General features: G+C 40.2%; 1 protein-coding gene across 3 annotated transcripts in view; it reads left to right on the plus strand.

Moving 5' to 3' along the window:
- ERC2 (ELKS/RAB6-interacting/CAST family member 2) overlaps positions 1-25,040 on the plus strand; it is a 970,915-nt gene that overhangs the window by 588,159 nt on the left and 357,716 nt on the right. For all 3 annotated transcript variants that reach the window (XR_003118096.1, XM_025375698.1, XM_025375697.1), the window contains one exon: positions 3,299-3,459. Coding sequence is in view for 2 of the 3 variants with exons in the window: in XM_025375698.1 (XP_025231483.1) it covers positions 3,299-3,459 (161 nt within the window). In the remaining variant the exon portion in view is untranslated. The remainder of the gene's footprint in view (positions 1-3,298; positions 3,460-25,040) is intronic.

Genomic DNA, 25,040 nt, shown 5'->3' on the forward strand with positions numbered 1-25,040 from the left:
GCCGAAATCATGCCACTGCACTTTAGCCTGGTGACAGAGCAAGACTCTGTCTCAAAAAAAAGAAAAAAAAAAAAAGAATCAGACAGTTCATCAGTGAAGACAGGCCAGGTTATGCTGGGAGTAACGACCCCCAATCTCAGTGGGGAAGCACAACAAGGTTTATATTTTACCTATGTGATGTGGGTTTGCCCTGGGCTTCATTGTGGTCACTCGGGGACTCAGGCTGAAGATGATGTCATCTGAAACTTGCTTCCATGGTCACCATGGCAGGGAAAGGGTAACGCTGGAGTTGAACGCTACCATTTAAATGTTTCTACCTGGAAATGACAGTGGTTTTAATTGGCCAAAGCCACAGCCAATTCAAAGGGTGAGGGGAAATGTAGTCCTACCACGTGCCTGTAAGGAAGGGAACTAGGATATTGTGAAACCACCCTAATGATCACCACACCAGGGGACATATTTTTTGCTTTCTAAGGCTCTTGTTTTGGCAGCAAAGGAAACAGCTTTCAGGTCTCTAGAATATTAAACACAGGAAGAACTCATGGGCATCATCTAGGAAACTGAGATTCCAAGGGTATAATGATTGTTTGCAAAAAGTCACAGAGAGAAACAGTGGTCATGCTAAGACTAGAAGGATGTATTCTGAGGCCAGTGCCCCACATGGTCCTCGGTGTGCAATACTCACTGTCCAGGGCCACACAAATTAGGAAGAGTGAGGAGCTTGGCCTGGGAACTTATTTTAAAACTCTGCTTCCAAGGTGTTGAGGGGAGCAGTTTCGTCTCATCTGATACTAGCATTTACTGATGTTTGAGGCCAGTGGCATCTCCATCACTTACAACTCTGGATTATGTCTCCCAGGTGCCTAGGTTTCTCCATGTGCTTGTTGCTGAAATGGCTGGAGCAGCCTGAAATCATTAGGTTAAAGTGTCATTTAAAGTTGGGTTAGCCGGGCGCGGTGGCTCAAGCCTGTAATCCCAGCACTTTGGGAGGCCGAGGCGGGTGGATCACGAGGTCAGGAGATCGAGACCATCCTGGCTAACATGGTGAAACCCCGTCTCTACTAAAAATACAAAAAACTAGCCGGGCGTGGTGGCGGGCGCCTGTAGTCCCAGCTACTCGGAGGCTGAGGCAGGAGAATGGCGTGAACCTGAGAGGCGGAGCTTGCAGTGAGCCGAGATCGCGCCACTGCACTCCAGCCTGGGTGACACAGCGCGAGACTCTGTCTCAAAAAAAAAAAAAAAATAAATAAAAAAAATAAAGTTGGGTTAATGTAGAACTAGCTAGTGTTTGCCCTAAGTGGTCCGGTGGCAGGTGATCTAAGACTTGGAAACCCAGCTGAATAACTCCGTGTCTACAGATTGCAAATAGGTCAGCTTCGATGAATGAGAGAGATTGAACAAATGAGAATAATGGAGACCTCCCACTCCTCTGAAATCAATATTATGTTTGAAATAAAGAACGATTTATGACAGAAAAGGAATCATGAGGACACAGACCATCTCATATGGAGGGTCAGGCAGACTATCTGAATTGGCATATGGAATGATCATAATTCTGAGTTTTTGGGGGTCACTGCTATTGGGTGTATCAAAAATAGAAAAAGGGAGGAAAACTTAAAACTCTGCTTTAACTTCATCAAATATTGCTTTGGGTTTCTAGTCATATTTGTGATGTTCTGTGAACTTCTATGAGAAACTAAAAAGTTTATTAATACTTTTTAAACTGTATAGATTTGTAAAGTTAAAGAGTAATGCAATTTACTCTACAGTTAAATAGGGGTGGTTTTGTCACTTTCATAGGTCGTTCTTTATATTCCTTGCTTTTTAAACTCTTTTTGGTTTTGGCTTTGATTTAAATTACATGATCATTAAATTTCCTCTTTTTATCAGGGCAAAATGAAGGGTTTTCTAAATCTTAAAAGCATGTAATTTACCTTGGATGTAAACTATAATGCTTATTCTGAATAAATTCCATGTAAAACTGCAGAAATTGTGTAGAAAGTCTTTATGAATTGGAACTTAACATGTCATTGACACATTTTGAAGGGCGTTCTGTTGACTTTAGTGATGGATGAGCCTATTCTGCCAAGTTCAGCTGGAAGGAGTGTATTAGAAAGCCAAACATCAACTCGAATCTAGAAACTTCCTGGAATCATGATTTTGGATCAGCAGGGTGGACACAGCCTACATCTGTGCAAGGGATGGCATTTTACCAGCTTGCTCCACGGAAGTCTTTGGAACGGAACCATAAACACGAGCCTTTTTTGTTGTGTGTTGCCTTTTAAAAGTCCCCAAAGGTTTGGGGAGGATAAGGCTTTGCCTCAGGGTTCCCGGGTCTCATTTTTTGCGACCTGGCTGAAAACCCTGGATATTTGATAGTCTGGCTTATTTCTATGGTGTATTAGCACCCTATAAAAGTTACATGTCATTTATTTCAAGTTTAGAACCCTCTCAAACTTCAGGGGCAAACCAAACTTGAACCTTTTGTGGCTGGAATTCTGTTTACCTTTGACCAAACCTTGCTTCCTGAATGTAAGGCTGGGAGGTGAGGTGAGAGGGACTCCTGAGGCTCCCTGGACATCGAATAGCTTTTACCAAACACGGCTTTGATAGGTTAAAATGTGACTGAATTTGAAACACATAGATTCTTTCTGTCAAAGTACTCTGGGGCCTACACACAGAAGTATATTGTGCTGGGCAAAATGCCTTTTGAGTGTTGCCTTCCTTCAGTGGTGAGGAAGTATCTGAGACTGTTGCCAAACAGAGGTTGAAATTGGGTCAAGCCATTCACCCCCAATTCTAATAAATACATTAAGTAGTTTTTATAAAGGTTATTGGGCAATCCAATTGAACAAGGACCTTGGAGAAATTTGGACATTTCTTGTGTTTGAAACACTTTTTAAGGATTTTTGTTCTGTTTTGTTTTAATTTTTTATTTCCATAGGTTTTGGGGGAACAGGTGATATTTAGTTACATGAGTAAGCTCTTTAGTGGTGATTTGTGAGATTTTGGTGCAACCATCACCCAAGCAGTATACACTGAACCCAATGTGTAGTCTTTTATTACTCAACCTCCTCCCAGCTTTTCCCCACAACTCCCCAGAGTCCATTATATCATTCTTAGGTGTTTGCATCCTCATAGTTTCAATGACAAAGAAAGAAAGGGCTCCAAGACACAGCGGCCCAGTTTGAGGATCCCTATGATTCCTTTGTGTTTATTCTTGGAACACAGGCTAGCAAGGGATGTCTTGTGCTTGAATGAAGGAGAAATAACACACAGAGCTCCATGTGCCTTTCAGATAGAGGAACTGATGAATGCACTGGAGAAGACCAGACAGGAACTGGATGCCACCAAAGCACGCCTCGCCTCCACACAGCAGTCCCTGGCCGAAAAAGAAGCGCACTTGGCCAACCTCCGGATTGAGAGGAGGAAACAGCTGGAGGAGATCCTGGAGATGAAGTGAGCACCCATTGTTGCTTTTGTAGCCTCTCTCTTCTAGCCTCTCTTGAGAGTGGGAAAGGGGAAGGGCTAGAGAAGATGAAGAAAGAGCTCAGAGAAAGAATAATTTAGCTCACACTTGCCTGGTCATTTCTGAAAGTACATTTCTTATGTTTTAATTGTAACTTTGGTGTCTCCGTTTGCACATTTCTCACATCTGTCACTGAAAAAAATATAGATCCAGCTCTAGATTTTGGGTGTCTGTGTTTTGTGGATGGTGCTGGGATTCATAGATCTGTTGGAAAGGTCTGAGCCAGCCAAGAGACGGAGGCCTCGTTAAGCACAATGGTAATTTGAGCGCTGCTCAGAGTAAACTGGAAACTTTTCCGAGGAGGTATTTCCTAATTGTGACTATAACTTTGCTAATTATATTCTTTTCACTTGTGTACAATGCCTGGTTTGTGTTGGCTCTTGCAGAGTCTCTAGGTTGGCACCTCTTTGTTTAGAAAGTGAAACTCTGATTTGCTGGGCTTATAAAAATAGGTTGGAAATCCCACATCCCTGCCACACCCTACCCGGGTGGGGGCTTGGGAAGCTAAATCAGGGAGATTGGATTGGAACTAATCACTTCCTTTGATTTAATCAATGACGTGGGGCTGAGTGCTGGGAAATGGTTGTCCTGTGGTCCTGTGACACACCCACCTACACCTCACTCTTATTTCATTCTCACAATGAAAGAGCATCATCACGGAACAACATAGAAAAGAAAATCACTGAGAGATTTTCATAAATATCAATTGCAATAGGTCTGTTTGTAAAGAACTAGTCAACAAGGAGCATCTCTGTGTTTTTAAATGAAATAATCACTAAGTTATAATTTAAATCGAACTTCCCTCCACAATAAGGGGAAACATACATAATTATGGCATCTTAAGCCTGTAACACAGACTTTGAAATTGGTGGCTAGGTATGGAAGTGACCTTATGGTGACCCAGCAAGCCTTACACATGGTTAGCATTAAACGCAGAAAGCTTAAATCATGGAAAACATGGAATGAAATAGTTTGAAGGATTTAATAATGAGGACAAAACATTTATTCCTCATCAACTACCTCAGTTTCTCGAAGACCAAAGAATAAGTAGGGTTTTTTTTTCCACATATAAACTAGCATTTTTTCTAATCAAATATAATATGATAAAAACAGGTATTATTATATTCAGTTCAGAGTTGAGGGAGCTGAGACTCAGAGAGATTCACATAATTTGCTTAAGGCCATCTGGCCACGACAAAACCAGTTTTCTACCTCAAGCTCCATTTCTGCTACCTAATTTTCTCGAGGAATTTATGTGAACTCATTAAGACTGGAACTTCTGTCTGTTTGAGTCACTGTAGTCATCATGCTGATGAGAGCAGTGCCAGGCACATGGGAGGTGCTCAGTGATTGTTTGCTGCCCATGACAGTGTCTTGAATATGATAGGTGCTCAGTGGTTTGTTGAGTGAGTGACTAGATTGAATACTGGAGGCTGAATTTGATGTAGCTAAGAAGAAAAGTATTTTAAGTATCTGTGATATTATCACCTTCATCAATAATTTATTAACACTGTTGAAAGGATACATATTTATAAGCACAGCATACATAAAATCTTGATGTTTGCCAATATTTACTGTTGTTTAAAAGATTAACTTATGTAATTAGTTGTGGAATATGTGTATAAATTTAAATGACACCCAGAAAAATTATTACGGTCAATATGTGTATAAACACTCAGCTGAGAAAGACCAAAAGTATAGTGTAGTATTAAATAATTGAAGAAACAGCAATATGCAAAATGGAAAGTCCATTTATGAATATATTCATGTTAGAATCTAAAGTTATGTCTTTTTATAATGTCTATATACAAAGTTCATAAAATGGTTTATTTGAGAAAGTTTCCATCTTGCTGATATTAACCAATAAAACTTCATTTCCTAGAAAACAAGGTGGAATGTTATGATTTATACAAGAATAGAGAAAGATTTTGGAATTACATATACTTCCACCTTCATTTTGGATTTGATTTTTGAATGGAGGTTAAAAATACTGAAATTCAACTTATGACTTAGTTTTACCCTTGAAAAATTTAGCATATATATTTTTTGCATTTTACTTTCCATAATAAATGTAGTATAGAATAAAAATAATTTATTAACAATAGCCAATGCTAGTATTAGTGAATTAGCAATACGAGTCCATTGATTCAATCAGCCTATATTCTTTTCTGTTCACCTGTCTCTCCTCTTCCTCCCTGTGTGTTATGTGTCAAGTCCAGCCTAGTTTTTCTCCTTGTTTTCCAACTGTTCTCAAGTTAACTCTCCATCTCCTGAAGTGATTTATTATGCCATTATAAAGAAATTTTAATTACTTCCTGTTTATAAAAAGAGCATATACTTTCAACATTTTGAGAGAACAAGTAATGGTGAAGTATACCGGTTTGTGAGTCATCAGACCCCGGGTGGAATCCTGTTGCTTCCACCTGGTGGCTGTGTGACTCGGGAGAAATACCCTTAACCTCACGAAACTTCCAGTTTCCTCCCGTAATGACTTGAATGGGAGTGGTTGTGAGGAGGGGTTCTCAGCAGAGGGCTTGGCACACAGAAAATGATATATGTATGCAAATAGCACTATCAGCCAATGAAAATATGTCCTTTGTTTAGTATACTTTGTGAAGAGTATCATTTATCTAAAATTTGGATTTATTTTTCTAAAACATATAAACTTTTTCCATGTGTATGTTTTCCCACTTAACTTCATGGTGTCAGATAGCACCTAACTAAGACCTCTTTTGGTGAATTGCCACATTATTGCTGAAGTGCTTAATCTGCTGCCACTGCAAAATAAATACAAAATTCCTGTGTTAATTCCTTTGGTGAAAGTAACAAAGCCCTGCTTCATTAAACCTGATATGGACCCTATTCACTATTTAACTGGCCTAGAAGCCCAACCTGTGGGCTTCTGCCCTGGGACTATGGGAGGACTCAGATACAGGGCAAGTATATTGACTGAGATCCTCAACTAGAGGCACCAGCCTCTTTGTCTGTTCAAGTTCGCCACTGGTTTGTTCAATCACAGTGTTTAAGCTGAATTGACAGACGGGTTACTTGACATTGATTGAGTCCACGTAAGTTCGTGGGAACAGTCAGATGGGTATTATCATTGTTGGTGAGTTGTTAGCATCTGTGCCAAGCATTGTTGGTTTTTCATTCAACCGGCACCCATCATCTTTAGACAGGCATCTTTATGTCAGGTCTACCCAGTTTCCAAACCCTGGTGGGAAGGGAGAGGCTGTGTGGTATTAGAGGGAAGAGGGGTGGGGCTGTGAGTCAAGAGAAAGGAACTGTGATCTCATAGCTCATTTCTGTCTCACCCCATAACATTAAACATCACTCTCTGGTTGCCTCAGTTTTCTCTTCAGTAAAATGGAGGTGGTAATACCTGCCCTGCTTACTCTATAGAAGTCTTATAGGGATAAGATTTCTTTTTTTAAGTAGCAAACTAAAATTAGTATAAACCAGCACATGTGAAAGTGCTTTGAAACCTAAAAGGGGCTTTTGAAACAAGAGGTGGTATCTGTTAAATTCATTGCAAACCAAATGGCACAGAGTTTTAGAATGGGAAAGCAACTGGGTCCAACCTCCCAGCCTGCACAAGCCAGTCTCCCATTCACAGGATTGATTACTCATAAGGAATTCACCAGGCCCTGGTGAACACCATTCCCATGGCAGGCCATGGGCTCACAAGGTGGTGGTTCATGTTTCATGGCTCTTACAGGTAGCTCATTTGTCCTTATGTTGAACTGAAATGTCTTTCCATTTGTCTTGGTTCTTGTTCCAGAGCTATACAGAATTTACCTGAACCCCATCCAAAGATAGATATTTGTTTAGATATTTGTTAGGTGATATTGTTCGTTTTAAAGGAAAAAAGAGGCAGTATAGAGAAACAACATGAAAAAATTACTCATGATCCTAACGTGGAGAGAGAGACACTGATGGCATTTTGGTGTATACTTTTGCAAATGCTCCTTATTTTATAAAGAAAATTGGACTGTACTTGCATATTTTGCAAGTCCCTCTTCTTTTGTGAATGTGAACAACCTTCTATGTTGCAAACATAGGATTGTATTATTTTTAATTACTCAATATACTGTCATATAGGTTTACATCATTATTGGGCATCTGTCTCAGTTCCAGTGTTTTGATAAGCATTCTGCTGTTTAATTTTATTTTATTAACATATTTCTAAATACCTGTGGATTGTCAGGCTGTTGCGAGAAATAATACAAAGAGGGTTCTCATATCCTTCAACCATTTCCTTAATTGGTAACATCTTGCATAACTAAAGTACAATATCACATGAGGAAATTGATATTGGTACAATCTACCGGCCTTCTTCAAATTTCTCCAGTTTTACGTATCTATTAACATTATTCCAATTTCTCCAGTTTTACATGCACTTGTGTGTTTGTGTGTGTTTAATTATATCCACTTTTATCATATGTGTTTTGTGTCACCACCACCAACGTCAAGATGCAGAACTGTTTAATCATCACAGTGATCTCTGGTACTATCTTTTTATAGTTACATCCACTCTTAGGCTGTATAATTTTTACCCAAAGTTTTGTTTTGTGTTATATCATTTTGGGACATGTGCCACACTGACCTACATTTTCTCCTACCATTCTTCTTTAGCTTTTCTTATTTTAAATGCCGACTGGATTTAGAGTGAGTAAATATTGCCTGATTCTTCCATTGTAAAGATTTCTCATTATATGATTTTATTTTATTTACAGTGGAATTTTCTTTTAATATTGGATATTGAGAATCTGTCACATAGTAGGCACTCAAAAAGTATTTGAAAAATGAAAGGATGAATTAGTTAAAAAATGTATAAATATTCACTGCTGATCTACCATGTGCTAGGTACTGTTTTAGATGAACAAACGTGACCTTGTTGAGCTTGCATTTTAGTAAAATGAGTGAAGGAAATGAATACACAAATAAGCAAAAAAATGAATAGATACATAGATAAAGTAGTTTCTTATGTAACCCAAGAGGTTTGGAATCCCACTTAGAAAGTCATTTCTTAAGGTAAGGACCCTTTTGGTTATTTGGGGCAAGAAGGGACATGGGAAGTGTGTTGTGATTTCCTGTAATCTGGGAACACTTTTAGGAACTGAGGCCAATTTGATTCAAATGGAGAGCCTTGATTGTATAGTCACCCTTTGGTATCTGTGGGTGATTGCTTCTAGGACCTCCTTTAGATACCAAAATCCACAGTTGCTGAAGTCCCTGATATAAAATGGCATAGTATTTGCATATAACCCAAGAACATCCTCCTGTATACTTTAAATCATTGTATACTTTAAATCATCTCCTGCCTACGTATACCTAATACAACGTAGATGCTATGAAAATAGTTGTTATACTTGTATTGTTTAGGAAATAGTAGAAAGAGAAAAAGTCTGTACAAGTTCAGTGTAGATGCATTTTTTTCCCAAAATATTTCTGATCCGTGGTTGGTTGAATCCACAAATGTGGAACCTATGTATACAGAAGGCCAACTGTATTTTGTGTAGGATTATTTCCCTCAACATTCCTGGCTTAGTCTGTTTAGTGTTACTATAAAGGAATACTGAAGCAGGGTAATTTATAAAGAAAAATGGTTCATTTGGCTCATGGTTCTGCAGGCTGTACAAGAAGCTTGGTGCTAGTATCTGCTTCTGGTGAGGGCCTCAGGCTGCTTCCACTTATGGCAGAAGGGAAAGGAAAGCTGTATGTGCAGAGATCACATGGGGAGAGAGGAAGCAAGGTGGAGATGAGGGAAAGAGCCATGCTCTTTTTAGCAATCAGCTCTTTCAGGGAAACTAGCAGAGTGAGAACTCACCCCCAAGGGAGAGGGCATTAATCTATTCAAGGGATTCACCCCACAACCCAAACACCCATCTCCCATTAGACCCCACCTGGGATCAAATTTCAATAGGAGTTTAGAAGGGGACAAATATTCAAACCACAGCAATACCCTTCTTCAGTCTGTTCTTTATTGGTTGGTATTCTAACTGCCGGTTATTATTCCTCTGCTGGAAGAAACTAACAGTTCCCAACCATATGTTTTCATAGTACATAATATTCATCTTTCCTTGTGTATAAGATTATTCTTTTACTTAAAATATATCCGAAACTTCTTGCTAAAACATTTCATAATGGTTCAATTTTGTTACATTTACTCATATTTAAAAGGATTTTATTAAAAGTATATTAAGAACATCATTTTATGTTTGATTTTATTAATGCCAGTTAATAAGCTTACATTCCAGTAACCAAAGCCCAATTATTTAATGTATGGCAGGTGGAGTTGAAATCTGTGGCTAAAAGAAATTGAGGGTCGTAAGATATAGTACTTAAAAATCTGTGTGCATTTGCTTGGATGATTTCAACTACTATAGTAGTTTAGTAGGTAGACAGGCATCCTAATTGATATTTTTCATTTAGTATAAAATGCTAAGTTGAATAAGGGTTTTGATAGTTGCTTAATAGTCACATTTTTTGAAATGTTTATTTTAGACTTTTGGTGGTGATTTCCTATGCTTATACAAACATTTTCAGCAGGCCCCTATGTTTTTAACTCATCTGACGATATGGTGCAATTCATCTTAATTTACTGGGTATTGTTGGGTTTTAGACATCTTCTCCAGATAGCCTCACAAGCCTTTGTATACACTGGATTATTTTAGGACATTTACAGTGAGGTAAGGCAGCAGCTTATTCGAGGGCATTATCCTGTTGGCCTCTTTGATCTAAGATCCTTTCTGAGAGAGCCACTCATTAGGTAAGTACCCTTCAAAGGAGAGCAAGGGTGCAGAAATGATAAAATCAGTTTATTTTTTACTTCGTGCCAACATGAGAAAAGACAAATCACATTTTTTTAGGACGGAATCCTAAGTGCCTAGCAATTTGGACAGGATAAATGGAGTTTGGGAGAAGAGTTTTGAAGCCAATTGTTACTTAAAATTGATAAACTCAATAAACAAGAGGGTTGTGCTAGCCTACAGAGATATTATGGGGATTGACTGAGATTATAAATTCATGAGAAAGTGATTTTTAATCCACAAAAGGCTATACATATATTAATATGTTATTTACATCCATTACAGTTAGCATACACTAATCCTGTCTTTAATTTACAATTTGGCCTTCTCCATTCAAAAATTTCTTTTTTTTTTTTTTTTGCCATAATACTATTCTTTCTCTAACCAGTAGTTTATTTAGAAAAACTTTAACATGCCCAATTAAAAAAATATTAAATACTATGGTAATGTATCCTAGAATGTCCTATTTGTCATCTGCTTCTCTTTACTACCTGCTCAGTTCCGACAGGTATTTAAATCAGCTGGAACACTGCTGAAGCCTAATGAAGCTTTTTGAGTTACATGTACTGATTCAGGACAGGTAGCAGAGAGGGAAGGAATAAATGTCACAAAAAACGACTCACTCAAAATCAAGTTTGGTTTTAGCTGCAGGCAGTGACATAAATGCACAGTTGCTTACCACTCCAGATTTCTGGTTCCTTCTTTTAACTCTGAAGTTGATGGCTTATAGTCTACAGCAAAAACAAAACAAAATGACAAAAAAAAAAATGATGCTGAACATAAAACTTATAGTGGGTAAGTAAAACTTAACTATAAAGAAAATAACTTTAGAATAGAGGAATGTTCTAGTTAGCTTCAAATGCAAGAATCAGAAAACCCCACATTCCAGAAGCTCATACAAGTAGCTTTGTAATCACTAGCGACTCATGTTCCTTCTGTCTTGACATTTTGCCGTTTTTAGCATTTGCTTGCACCTCTTAGTGTGAGACTTCCGCTTCAGTTCCAGCTATCCAACAATCCCTGTTCCATCCATCAGAAAGCAGACATGAGAAAGAAACCTCCCTGTCCTTGAAGTTACACATCCCATCCATTGACATCTGAGTCATTTCACAGTTTATTCAATATTTGCTGAGCATCTGCTATGTGCAAGGACTGTTCTAAGCCCTAGGCACTTATCTAAGCCCTGTTCTTAGTGAACAGAAAGGACTCTATGAACAAAAATCCTCCTGTTGGTGGAGCTTATATTTTACTAGATGTGAGAACAAGTGTGGGGGAAGGGGCCCACTGGCCAGGGTTTTAAGCCACATGGTCATACTTAGCTTCAAGACCAAGCAGGGAAATGTAGCCTTTAGTTGCATTCTGGGAATCCAGTTCCAAGGAAGGAAAGGAAAGAATGGATATTAGGGGTAATTAGCAGTCTCTGACAACGTGAATGAAGTTTGAAGAAAAATAGGTCAACTGGTATGTTATGTCACTTATCAGTAAAAAACAACTTTGCAATTACACCTCTAGTCTATTCCTAACAGACATTTATTTGTATACATGTATGTTTAGTGCATATCTGAGTTCATTTCTGGGTACCATGGTTGGTAGACTGTGAGGAGGCATGTAGTGAGCAAACAAGCTGAAGTATACCTGAAAATCTCATCGTGCTGGGGATAGCTCCACTGGTAAGGGGTATTAGGTCCAGAGAAGGCCAAGAAGACAGATGCTTCTTTTAAGTATTAAAGAAGTGACTGTAAGAAGAAAACTGGACTTGATTCATGCTGCCTCAGATGATTGTGCTCGAGTTGGTAGGCAAAATTTGAGAGGAGGAAGATTTTTCTTTTAGTGCAAAAGAACTCTGTAGCAGTAGGAATGGTCTCACGTGTTCTGCATGCTGCAGAGGAAATTTTCATCCCAAGTGAAAGGCAAAGGCAATCTCCAAGACCCCTCCTGTATGTAATTCCACTAAATAAATGCCCTGTCACATAGATGATACTTAGGAAATGCTGGGATCTTTTTCATTCCTTCCCTTGAGGAACTTAATTTGAATGCAGAAACTCTGCCAATAAAAAAAAAAGAAAAGAGAAAGAAAGAAAGAAAAAGGAAAGTTACTGCGTGGTTTAGGACACTGCTCTAATACATCCACAGTAGAATTTTCCCTGAATTTTTAGGCGTTTATTTTTCGTAAAACTCTTAGGTTATTAAATATATGAGCCAAGCAGGGATGAGTTAAATTGCATGTCAGGTAGAAGTTCATCCTTGCCTTGAGGAATGTACTATCTTGGATTAAAATGTCTTCAGAGAATTAAATTAGCCCAGGCATATATACTATTCAGTGCATGCAGACTTTGGGTGATGGGATTAATATTACCAGTGAACACTTATTAAGTGCTGATTCCATGGACTAAGTACTTCATCCAGATAGTGCTGTCACCTCCTGTGAGGCAGGGAGTATTATTGCCCCATTCTGTGGATGGAGACGCTGAGGCTCATATATGTGGAACTCAAATACAAGTCTATTTGACACTATAGTTCACAGTCTTAGCCATTGAAAGCACTGTCTCCCAATGAAGAACTTGGGATATCAGTGTAAGAATTTCAAGTGTGGGAACAGTGGCACCAGTTTTCGTTAAATAGTAGAAAGCAGTGGGCAGATAGGTGCTTCTTCCCTTCTTTGGGGCAGGAGGACAGCAGGATGGGGAGGTGGTGGGAGGAAGGGGGCCTGAGGAGAACTAGTTGGAGAAGGCCTTTGAAGTTGGCTTTCTTATCTTAAAACAAAATAAGGGACACACTGTCTTCTGGCCAAAAACATGCACTGTATGTATAGTTTTAATAGTGAAAAATGTCAGTCAAAAAGGCCCTCAGCCTGGTGGTTTTTAATGGAAATACAAACATTTTCTGAGCTAGAGAAGTATAGTCTTTCAGCTTAAATAATCATAATCAGCAGTTAAATAATCTAAATGCTTGTGAATCATAGAGTTTAAATAATTCCAAGCACCATACTTCATGTTATCTCTATCCTCACAGCAGCCGCATAGGGACTAGGGAAGGTCACCCATTAAAAAAAGGGAAAAAAATATTCAGGCCTTCCAACCTCCTAAAAGATGGCAAGTCAGGAGGCAGTCTTGGCCCTTTCTTCTAATCCAAGGGCAACAACATATTGAAAGAATTCTGAGCAGTACCTGATCTAATGCTGAAGGGGGCGTTGCCAGATTTAACCCCTTGAGGCAAGGGACAGGGCAGCCACATCACACAAAGAAACACTAAGGAGCTGAGAGTACAGAGGAATGACATATCAAATCCTGAAGGAATAATTATTTATGTAATCTCAGCACTTTGGGAGGCTGAGGCCGGTGGATCACTTGAGCTCAGGAGTTCGAGACCAGTGTGGGCAATATGGCAAAACCATGTCTCTACAAAAAAATACAAAAAGTTAGCCAGGCATGGTGTTGCGTACCTGTGGTCCCAGCTACTCAGGAGGCTGAGATGGGAGGATCTCTTGAGCCTGGGAGGTTGAAGCTGCAGTGAACTGTGATTGCATTACTGCACTCCTGCCTGGGTGACAGAATGAGACCCTGTCTCAAAAAAAAAAAAAAAGAGAGAGAGAGAAAAGAAAGAAAAGAAAAAGAATTATTGGTGCAGTGAGCAGAACCCTGAGCACCCCAGTTCATAGCCTGACTCTGCCAGTTGTAGTTGGTTGAGCCCAGATACACCTGACCTGGTCTTTCCATCTGGTAACAGACCTGTGGACTCAGATGACTTCATTAATATTCAGTGATTCTCTGAGGCCATGGCTCTCAACTAGGGGTGGTTTTACCTCTCAGGGGAACATTTGGAAAGGTCTGGAGACATTTTTGGTCATCCCAACTGGAGGGAAGGTGCCACTGGCATCCAATCGGTAGAGGCCAGGAGGCTGCTAAACATCGTACGACACATAGGGCAGCCCCAACAACAAAGAATTTTCTGGCCCAAAATACCAGTGGTACTGAGGTTGAGAAACCTGTAACTAGCCTCATTTTTTAGACTGGTGTTTCTTAAACTAGGGAAGAGAGAAGAGCTTTGTAGGGTCTCATCTCTGATTTAACTTGACTTATTTTCACATGGAATTCACACAGGATGTATTTTCCCATTCAGCACAATGATCAGGCATAGAGGTTGTAGTGGCCTGGGGACTTCCCATTCTGTGTACATGATTTTGACCTCTTGATTCTGGCTTGCTTTCTTGGCATTAAAGACCAGCTCACCATGTAGGTCCCCAGTGGAGTTGACAGTTCTCAGATTCAAATCCTCAGGGGATGGAGCTCCCTATGAGATGTAAACCCTGGCTGGGATCCAAAAGACCTGTTCCATCAATGCATGCTGCTTGGCAGACAACACAATTCTGTCTAGCTCCAAAATTCCATCATTCTTTAACCTGTGGTTCTTTCTGGTCCACAGTGTGCCCAACTTTAAATTGAGAGTGTGAAATTGGACAGTCCTCAAGGGTTAGGCTGGTCCTATAAATTGATGCACAGTTACAATGGCCCCTTTTACTCTCTTTCCACTTCTGTCTCTCCTTTCCATTTGTTCCTTTCTTCACAACATCCCTCTGGGTAGCCAGATCTTTTTCTAGGGAAACACTTCTTACAGTGTTCATTTAGAGCAGAAAGGATAGAAGAGAAATGAGAACACTGGTGAGGTGGACAATCTATGCCAGTACAGGGCATGTGGACTTCCAAGGGAAACCAACTGCTGCCTGGATGCCAGATGCCTGCCTCAACCCTGAAGGGCAGGTCTTGGGCAAATCCCAGTTCGTAGGGTTTCTCTGCCTCCCTGTAACATTTTCTTTGCCTTGGTAAAATCCAGTCCAAATATTATCAAGCGAAGTCTCAACCCTAAGGATGAAGAGGGTAAACATCAAGATCTGTTTCCTCATTGGAAGGAGCTATTACAAAAGGATCCAAGTCAATGAAGACTTAGAGGATTTTAAGGGAGGAATAGCATGGAGGTGGGCTTTGAATGTTCTTGATCTCTCCTAAATACTCAATAAATGTTTGTCAAATGAATGAATGAATGTTGATGAAAATTATACTTTGCTTTTTGCTGGCTGCCTCTTTTTCCTTTCCCCCTTTCTTACCCACTCTGTCTTCTCCTCCACTCCATCTCCTGTTTCTTCTTTTCCTTCCTCTCTTCCTTCTCTTCCCTTTTCCCCATCTTTCTCTCTCCTCTTTGTCTTTTTTCCCCCCTTTCCTATCCCTGTTCTGGTGCTTTACAAAGCACAGGGGTTCAACATGCTTTCCGCATTTTCTCAACATAATGGTTGTCTTGTTAGATTCTAATTTTGACTTTTGGGCAGGAGGCAGACCAAAGCAGACCAAACATGTGGGAAGAGGGGTGAGAGAGAGAGTGTGCGTGCGTGAGTGAGTTTGGGGGCAGAAAAGGAGGGTCTGGCTCTGGCAATTTTGCCTGGGGAATAAGATGTGTTAAGGGAGACCACTCAGTTTCCAGGAGCAAAGCGATCGAGAACTATAGCTCAAAGGCAAGCTGCCAGTCAAGTGGGACGAGTCTTTTGTTTTCCAGTCATGGAATTTGGGAACCAACAGATTGTGAAAATTGAAATGCAGTGTTTGACTTGATCTTTTGGTTAAGCCAATTCCCTGGGATCTTAATTCGAACCTGCAGGAAGCTGAGGCCAACTCTGAGAAGTCTGTTATTACCTCACCCCTGATGCTTCACTTACTTGAAGACATTTGCAGAGTGCACTGCAGCCAGTGCCAGCATGCAGTTATGATAACAGTTCAATTGCTGTCTTTCCACTCTATTTTGAAATTGGTGTTTTTGTGTTCATTTCACTGAGCCCTGAGCCTGGAGCTTCTTTCTCTTCCTGGCTCTGCCTCTGGAAGTTTTCTTGGAAAACGTTCCCTTCAATGTATTTTCAAGGCTCCTATCAACTAATGCTTTATTATAAGGCAGTGTGGGATTGGGTAGGTCCAGTGGTTATTCTCTGCTTCCCCTCTCCTGGTCATTTTCCTGGAAACTGACCCCTGTGAGCGGCATCACTGGGGTTTCCTTGCTGGCTGACTCTGGGGAGGGTCTGGGGCCAGTAAGAGGCACTTCAGGAGATGGGAGAGGCAGAAGAGAAAAAAATCTAGAGAATTTACTCTTGCTTCCCTTCTTGCTTTGGGGCCACATCTCTGGCCATAGCAGCTTCTCTCCATGACTATAGCTCCCTCTCAGCAGTGCCCATTCATGGCTCCCAGTGTCGCTGGGATTGACTCATTCCTCCCTTTGGCCCTTCAGCCTGATGTGTGGTAATGGCTGTCCAGCGTTGCTAGTGTCTGGATGCCTCAAGGTCTCATTTCTTTCACTAACCCTGCCCACCCCTACTTCTGTAGCCTCTCCATTGAAGTCTCCTCACTGGAATCATCTGTGTCGAATTCTGTTGCCTTCAGGACTTAGACCAGTACAGTGGGGAAGGCCATGGTGCCGTGGTCAAATACATAAGATTTGTTGGAATGATTTAACAATCATTTGTTAAATCATTTAAAGGTTTGTTAAATCATTGTTAAATCATTCTAACAAATCATTCTAACAAGTGTTAGAATACGTTGTTCGAAAATGTTTACATTTCCCATATTAAGAAATTCCGGGAAAATAAGCTGATTGATACTAAAGTCAAAGCACTAAAACAAAACCACCATTCTGTGGTTTAGTAAAGAGAAATGGCTTTCAAATGACCTTTCAACATGAATGACTTCTGCTGCTCCTACCTTAGAAAGATGTGGGGCTGGGGTTCCCAGAGCCAGTCTCAGTTTCACGTCAAGTGAAAACAGCCCCATACTCCTTCCATGTACAAAGAAAAGCCTCCCCACCTTATTCTTCAGCCTAGGGAAAGTTGGTTTGACTGAGTTTATTGAGACAGAAGCAAAGAGAACATTCTAGGAGTGCCTGGTCAAGTACAAGTCAACTGCCTCCAAGGTATGGGTAGCATTCTTGGAGGCAAGCTCAGAGCATTTTTGGTTTCCAGGAAGCTGAAGGCAATTGCAGCTTTTTGTTGCAACTGCTCTAATGTAACACACTAGACTGAGGTAAGGCAAGCTAAGCGCTCCTTCTCAAGGATTCAGTCATTTGTTTAGTCACTGACTCATTCATAAAACAAATTATGCTGGGAAGTCAGTTATTTCTTGAGAGAATGAAAAAATATTTATTTATTGAGTACATAGTTAACAGTCTAATGTCCAGTCAAAGCATGAGACATCAGAATGCAGAATGATAACTGGGTAAGTGTATGAAAGAGGAGAGGTCCCTGGACCTAAGCTTCCTGAAGGCACCCTGAGATGTGTTTGGGAACCACATTAGGGGAAGGGGTGGAGATGATGGATGGGGTTAGGGGGAGTTTATTCCATAAGAGGGGATCTGCCTGTGCAAAGACCCTGTGGCAGAAGGACTGATTTGCCTTCTGTTTGCTCGGTGGCGGTCTGTGTGACTGGAGCATAGAGATCAAAGGGGAAAACTGGGTCGGTTGAGGCTGGAGAGGTGGGCAGAGGCCGGACCACCCAGGGCCTTGGGGCCATGGTCAGATTATTGATGTTTTTCCTAAGAAAAGCAGAAACCCATGGAATGGAAATGACATGACTGGGTTGTGTTTTGAAAAGAATAACAAATAACTACAGTGTAAAGATCTTTATATATATATATATATATCAACTCATTTAATCTTCACAACAGCCTTCCAAGATAAGTACTGTTATCATCTCTATTTTACATTTCCGGCAACAGAGGCTCAGAGAGGTTAAGTAACTAACTAGTCCTGGGTCATATGGCAAAGGTGGGATTTGAACCTGTCAGGATTGTCCTGTGGTTTGGCCATGTGTTTGACAATGGCACCACCCTGCCTCTGGCTTCTGTGAGGAGAATACATTTAGATATGGGCACACTAGAAGAATGACCTTCTTTTTCCTTTCTTCCTGCCCACTCTGCACTGGCTCCCCTCAACACTTTCATCATTGCATGCAGGAGAGCTGTGGGAGAATGATTTTGGCAACTGTTGCTCTAGTCCAGGGTTTCTCAGTGCAGCCCTGTTGAAATTGAGCTGGATAATTCTTTCTTGTGGGGCCTGTCCTGTGTTTAGTAGCATTCCTGGCTTCTGCTCATTAGATGACAGTGTCAATTTCCCTCCCCCAGTTGTGACAGTCAGAAATGACTGCAGACATTACCACCAGAGGTCTTCTAGAGGGCAGAATCACCCCTGTTTGAGAACAGCTGGTCTAGTCCTAGCCTGTGTCTGTCTGTTGTTTCTCACCTTGGACCTGTGGCCCAACTCTTTCCTGAAATATCATGGACCTTGAGCCAGTGTATTAGTGGCACTAGTAGAGTTTTAACACTGGCTCATGCCCAGCACCTCTGGAGGCAGATGGGCTCAGACCAGGTAGATTCAGAAAGCTTAGAGAAGAGCGTTTTCTACTATTCAGCCTTTGGTGGGGTAGCCTAGACACTTGGCCATCACTCAGAGCCATTTTCTTTTCTCTGGGGACACACACCTTTTCAGTTGTATGCAACTGATTCCAATATGAACCTTTTATAATCTACTTTCATGTCTGGGCATTGCCTGTCAAATTTCTGGAGAACTATTTCCTAAATAGCTATGAAGCTTTCCTTTGCAGGCTTTCATTTGTTGAGAAGGCTTTTCTATTGAAGCTAACTGCCCATTGCAAAGCTGAATTTCTCAAATGCCTATATTTGGAGAAGAGACTTTTAAGTAATTAACAATCCCCTGGTAAATCTTATTTTTTAAGAAAGTGCCATGAGAAGCCCGCATGGAAGCCTGGCATCCATGCAGATATGTGGAGAGAAACATACAAGCCCTCAAATGAGGTATGGCCGTGAGTCTGGTGCTGATGAGTAGTTGTTTCTCTTCCTCCAAAGGCAGGAGATGCCTCTGTGGAATGGAGCAGAGTATTCTAGGAACACCATCTCTTCTCTGTTGGGCCAATGGGCTTGGGTAAATTACTGTTAATTTTTAAAATGTCAATTATATACTAAAGTGAACCCCCACATGACCTCCATCCAATTGCAGCCATTATCAGCTCATTGCCAGTCCTGTTTCCTTTCTATTCCTCACTTCCCTGCCTCATCCCTATATTATCTGAAGCAAAACTAAGACATTATGTCATTTCATCCATAAATATTTCAGTATAAACATTATTTTTTCAGATAAACATCTTATACCAAATTACAAACTCTTTAAAGTAGAGGAGAATTCTAACGAAGACTTTTCCCCATAGAGGTGAAACCCTCTGGCACCCAAATATGAAAGGCTTAGATTTTAATTAAAAAAAAAATATTGCTGTAAAACAGCAAAATGGACCATTTGGTGGTATTATATGGGGACATCAGAAGGATTTACACCACTGACACATTCCTTAATTGATTTTGGCTCTGTTCTTTGAGGATTTTGCTTAAGTCTTGATGTCCCAGGGCTGACATAATTACATCTTGGTTAGAGTTTTGTTGTCTCTTTATGATTATTGACATTTCTTCATATAAATGGAAGGGATTTCCTGTCTCTCTTCAACTTCTTGGCTGAATGCTGCCTCTTCCGGATTTTGAAGAAACAACTTTCAGAGTGTGAGCTTGAACTGATCATTGGCTACCGTGTCTACACCTAAGGGTTCTTGGATCCTGATTAATAGTAGCTTTTCTGCAGACAATGAAACTGAGATTAAGCCTTCTTTGTAGGGAAATTAAACACCTGAATTTCTGGTGAGGTCTGAACATAAGCCGCTCAGCTTCTTGCACTGTTTTTCTTAAGGATCACATCAGCATCACATCGGCTTACCCCCAAAACCACCTGTTTTATTGGGAAAAATCTCACTTCTTCATGGTTGCTTGCTCTGGAGGATTAATTAATTCAACTCTCATTTATTGAGCAATAACTGAGGACCTCCCACTGTACTAGATGTTGATCTAGTCATGGCTCAGTCCCAGCTTTCTGGGAGCTTACTCCAGTATTGATTATTTGAATGTCTATTGTACATCCAACCTTGACACCGCTTTGGTGATTTGCAGGGTCAGTGGGGTGGCTTCCATATCCAAATATCCTTCAATTAGGTAACTATGGGATATCATTGGGTTGAGCTAGATTTTTGTCTTGGGCTTGAATTGACTTTCAAATCTGTTTGCTCTAGAGAGGATTGATTCAAAACACTATAACAGCTGGGTCAGGAACTTGAGCAGCGTTCTAGCCCTGGCTCCAATGGGAGCTAGGGAGAGAAGGTATCTGAAATGGGATGAGAAATGTGAAGGCCATAGTCCCATACCAAAACAGACTTTGTGTCCATCACAGTTCTGTTGAGAGTTGGCTTTGAGCCAAGGAAGACTGAGAGGTGACAATTAAATGTCATCATGGAAACAGTATTTCTGCTCTGTAATCTCATCTGGTGGTGTTCCTTAACTCCTTGGGCTCCTTAACCCCTGGGAAGGGGTCTCTTAGTATCTGCTTGAGCACTGGGGTGATGAGGGATGCATTAGCACAAGGGTAAGTGTCCGGGCTTCAGGGGATCAGATGACTTAGATTTGAATCTTGGCCCTAAACCTGCTCTACTGGCTCTGTGACCTTGACCAAGTGTGTAAATCACATTCCCTCCCCTGTGGGATTCTTCTGAGCATTACATGAGTTGATACATGTAAAACACTTAGCATGGATCTGCTACTTAGCAAGTCTTAATAAATCTACTTAACATTGAGGGAACTCATTCCTTCTTCAGAGAACTCTGTCTCTTGAAAAATCTACCCTGCCGGGTGTGGTGGCTCATGCCTGTAATCCCAGCACTTTGGGAGGCTGAGGCGGGAGGATCACTTGAGATCAGGAGTTCGAGACCAGCCTGGTCAACATGATGAAACTCCGTCTCTACTAAAAATAGAAAAATTAGCCAGTCATGATGACAGGCATCTGTGGTCCCAGCTACTTGGGAGGCTGAGGCAAGAGAATCGCTTAAACCCGGGAGGTGGAGGTTGCAGTGAGCTGAGATCATGCGACTGCACTCTAGCCTGGGTGACAGAGTGACAGAGTGACGCCCTGTCTTAAAAAAAAAAAAAAAAAAGTGCTCTCTTTTATACTATAACAACGTTATCATTTCACCCCCTGGTTCTTTGGTTCTTTTGCAATTGCTTTTTGAGGCCACTGAAGTATTCGGTTTTTCACAACCCTTGAGTGTTTAGGACAGTTCTCCTGTCTTCTCCTCTTGCCAATACACTCTATGCTGCAGAATGTTCTTGCCTCTGTGTGAAAGTGCCGGTTCCCGTTTCTCTTCTTCTTGTGATGGATTTTGAAGACTCATCTCCTTTGGATATTGTGCATTCTTTCTCTGTGCAATTCCACAAATAGTTACTGGGTATCTTCTATGAGAGGGTGCTGCATCTGGCCCTAATGACATGGTCTCTGCCTAGTCGAGCTTACACTCTAATAAGGAAGTTGGGGGGTAAGCTGGTAATTGCAATGCAGGATGGTAAGTGCTCTGGGAAGGAAAGACCAAAGACCTGGTGTCATGGGGCTTTCCAGATGGGAAGGAGTCATGGGGTTGAGGGATGCTTTCAGGAGGGAGGGTCATTTCAACTGAGACTGTGATCTGAGTGGTGGAAGAATTTGGGGAGGTAAAGAAGGGGGGACAGAAGAATGGTTTCATATGGAACCCATAATCAAAAAAAATTCAAATGGTGAATAAAAAGAATTTGATGATTAAACAGATGGAGTCTTTCTAAAAGCTCAGAACAGTTCTGGAAGGTTCTGCTGAAAGCTGTCATTTGTATGGAGGGAGGGGAGGAAAGGAAGTTCCAAAATGTCATCTCCATAAGTTGGCAATAATAGATAATCTTCTACCACAACATTCTTGACTCTTCACCTTATGTTTGCCTTAAGACAAATAGGTTCCCCACCAAGCAAGGCTAGAGACCTCCTGTTTCCTCCATTTTCATATTCTCCTTAACATGTAGCCAATGAAAACTGGCTACTAACCCAAGTCATTTTTCCCAAGCTGCCATTAGAAAGGCTATATCCAAACTGTATAGTAACATTGTTTACATTCACGTTGGTCAACTGTAACTGGATATAAAATGTTTGGCATTACCTTTCCCTCATGGTGGTATTAGGAATAATTTATGTGTTTATAATAAGAAAGGATTTAGAAAAAAATAAGATACACAATGAAAGAGGCTCCCAGAACTGGCTTGGAATTTTTCAGGGAGATATTGAGCCTGGAAAATATTATTTAAAACTCCAGCTTGGAGTTAAGCTTTTTAATACAACTAAAAGTATATACATGAAAATCTGTGGCAGCAACCATGAGCCACTTTCCATTGCATAATCTAATGTTTCCTTATTTCAATACTTGAAATAATATGATTTTAAAAAAGAATATAAAACCTTAGGAAAAGAAGAGTTGACTCCTGCCAAGACTGACCTCAGCCAAAATGGACCTCTGCCCCTTAGCATCTCTGAAAACATGCTTTAAGTTTCATTAACTGAGGAAGTAAAAATGATCAAAATTATGGAATGGGATGGTGATTTTACTGAACAGCAGCCAGCAGAGGGCTAGGAGGGCTTCAGCCTCTGATGTGGAAGTCCACAGAACAGGGACTTCGCCAAATCAGCTGGGAAGGAGGGAGGGCCAGCTTCTGCCACCAGGGATGTCTTTGTTCTTTTTTTTTTTTTTTTTTTTTTTGTAAGCTATCTGAATTACGCCTTTGTCTCCTGAAATGCTCTTGGCACTATTCACTTCGGCCTCAATGGCACCAGAACAGAACTGATAACTACAGGCTCCAGCATTCTTAAATCCAGCCAACAAACAGTTTACAGAATCTAGTGGATTTTCCCAGTTTTTAGACATGGATTATATGATGGCCCACTCATTCCACATCTGGAGCAGTCTGCCTGTTGTAGATGCAGGACTTGACTGTGCGCTTGTGTTTGTGCACAGTTCCATGGTCCACGCACCCCACTCATCCCACTTAGGTGCTTTCTAACGAGCCCTGGAAGTATAGAGCTCACTTCACTTAAAGATTAAGGGACCAGGAAATTCTTCTTTAATATGTAGAAATGTACACATGGTCAGGAAAGCAGGGGAGAGGAGGAGGTGGAGGTATGCTATCATCATGGTAGGGCCAAATGAATATGGAAAATTATCTATGCTAGATGATCGGAAATTCTAGTAGTACTAGATATTTTAACAGTGTAATGGGCTGAATAAGGTTGAATCATTGTTTTGTGATTATCCAAGATAAGAATAATAATATTATATCATTTGAGATAAGAATAATCTTACACAAAATAAAAATTTGTATAAAACTTCATAATTATAAAAGTGCTTTCTCTTATTTGACATTTTAAAGTGACCAATAGCAGTGACATTACATCTCTTTTCATATCTGAAAATCAAGAGTAAATATTTATTTTGAAATAGTTTTACCTTTTTTAAAAAATAGAAATTACATATACATATTATGAGAAATATTGACTAGCAAAAAGAAGAATGAGTTTACTCAAGAAAAAGACTTGACATTTTAATTCTGTTTTCCCTTAGTCTCTTTTCTCATGCATACATTTCGTGTAGATGTGATTGCACTTTGTTACTATTTCTTCTCATTTTTTTCATCTACATGAAGCAATGCTTATTATTCTCTAGTTATTATAAAATAAATGCTTCCCCTACCTCCACCACCAAAACTGAATATAGATGGAATTGTGTATGTACAGTCACTATGGATGAAAGGAACCCTTACAGCTTAGATTCAGAACTCATGGAAAGGGCTTAACTATTTGAGTTAAACCCTAAAACACTTATTGAACATCTACCACATGCCAGGCCCTGTGCTAGGCACTGTGTGTGGGAGGTGGGTGTGGTGGGTGGGAAAGCCCTGCCAAGATGACCAACACATAGAGGAGGTTTTCAGTCAGCTTACACTTGATTTGAGAGGAGAATTCAGAAAGGAAATTTGGAAGTAAATAAGGGAAAAAGGCAGTTAGGAGGGAAGGAAAGGAAGGGACTTAGGAAGGAAGAAAGAGAGTGTTGAGAAAGAAGACAGGAAGGAAGGGAAGGGAGGGAGGAAGGAAGGATAAATAATACCAAAAAGCAAAAAAAAAAAAAAAAAAAAAGAAAAAACATAAATTCCTAATGAATTTTCAATATTCAGAATATATAAATCATTCTAAATAATGATATGAAAGATATCCAAGACAATGTAAAATCAATTTTGGGGGAATTTTACCAACATTAACAGTGACTTGATGATGAACAAGCTTTGAAGCTTTCCCGGGTTCTTCCTGTATTAATTTCTCTGGACATCTTGAATGCTAAGTCTCTCTCTGAAATACTCAAGAGAAGGCATACTCAAATATTGTTGCCATTAAAGAAGACATTGTTGGTAATGTGGCTGTGAAATACACAAAACACTTCATGGATTATTTCTTAAAACTCCAAGCTATGTACAGGGCTCTTTCACACCATGCACAAAAATGAACTCAAATGGATCATAGACTTAAATGTAAGAGTTAAAACTATAATACTCCTACAATAAAGCATCAGCATAAATCTTGGTGAACTTGGATTATACAAAGCTGCTTTAGATATGGCACCAAGAGCACAAATAACTAAAGAAAAATATGATAAATTGGACTTCATCAAAATTAAAACTTTTGTGCTACAAAGGATACTATCAAGAAGAGACAAACTACAATATGG

Source organism: Theropithecus gelada, chromosome 2 (genome assembly GCF_003255815.1).
Source record: "Theropithecus gelada isolate Dixy chromosome 2, Tgel_1.0, whole genome shotgun sequence".
Classification (NCBI taxonomy): domain Eukaryota; kingdom Metazoa; phylum Chordata; class Mammalia; order Primates; family Cercopithecidae; genus Theropithecus; species Theropithecus gelada.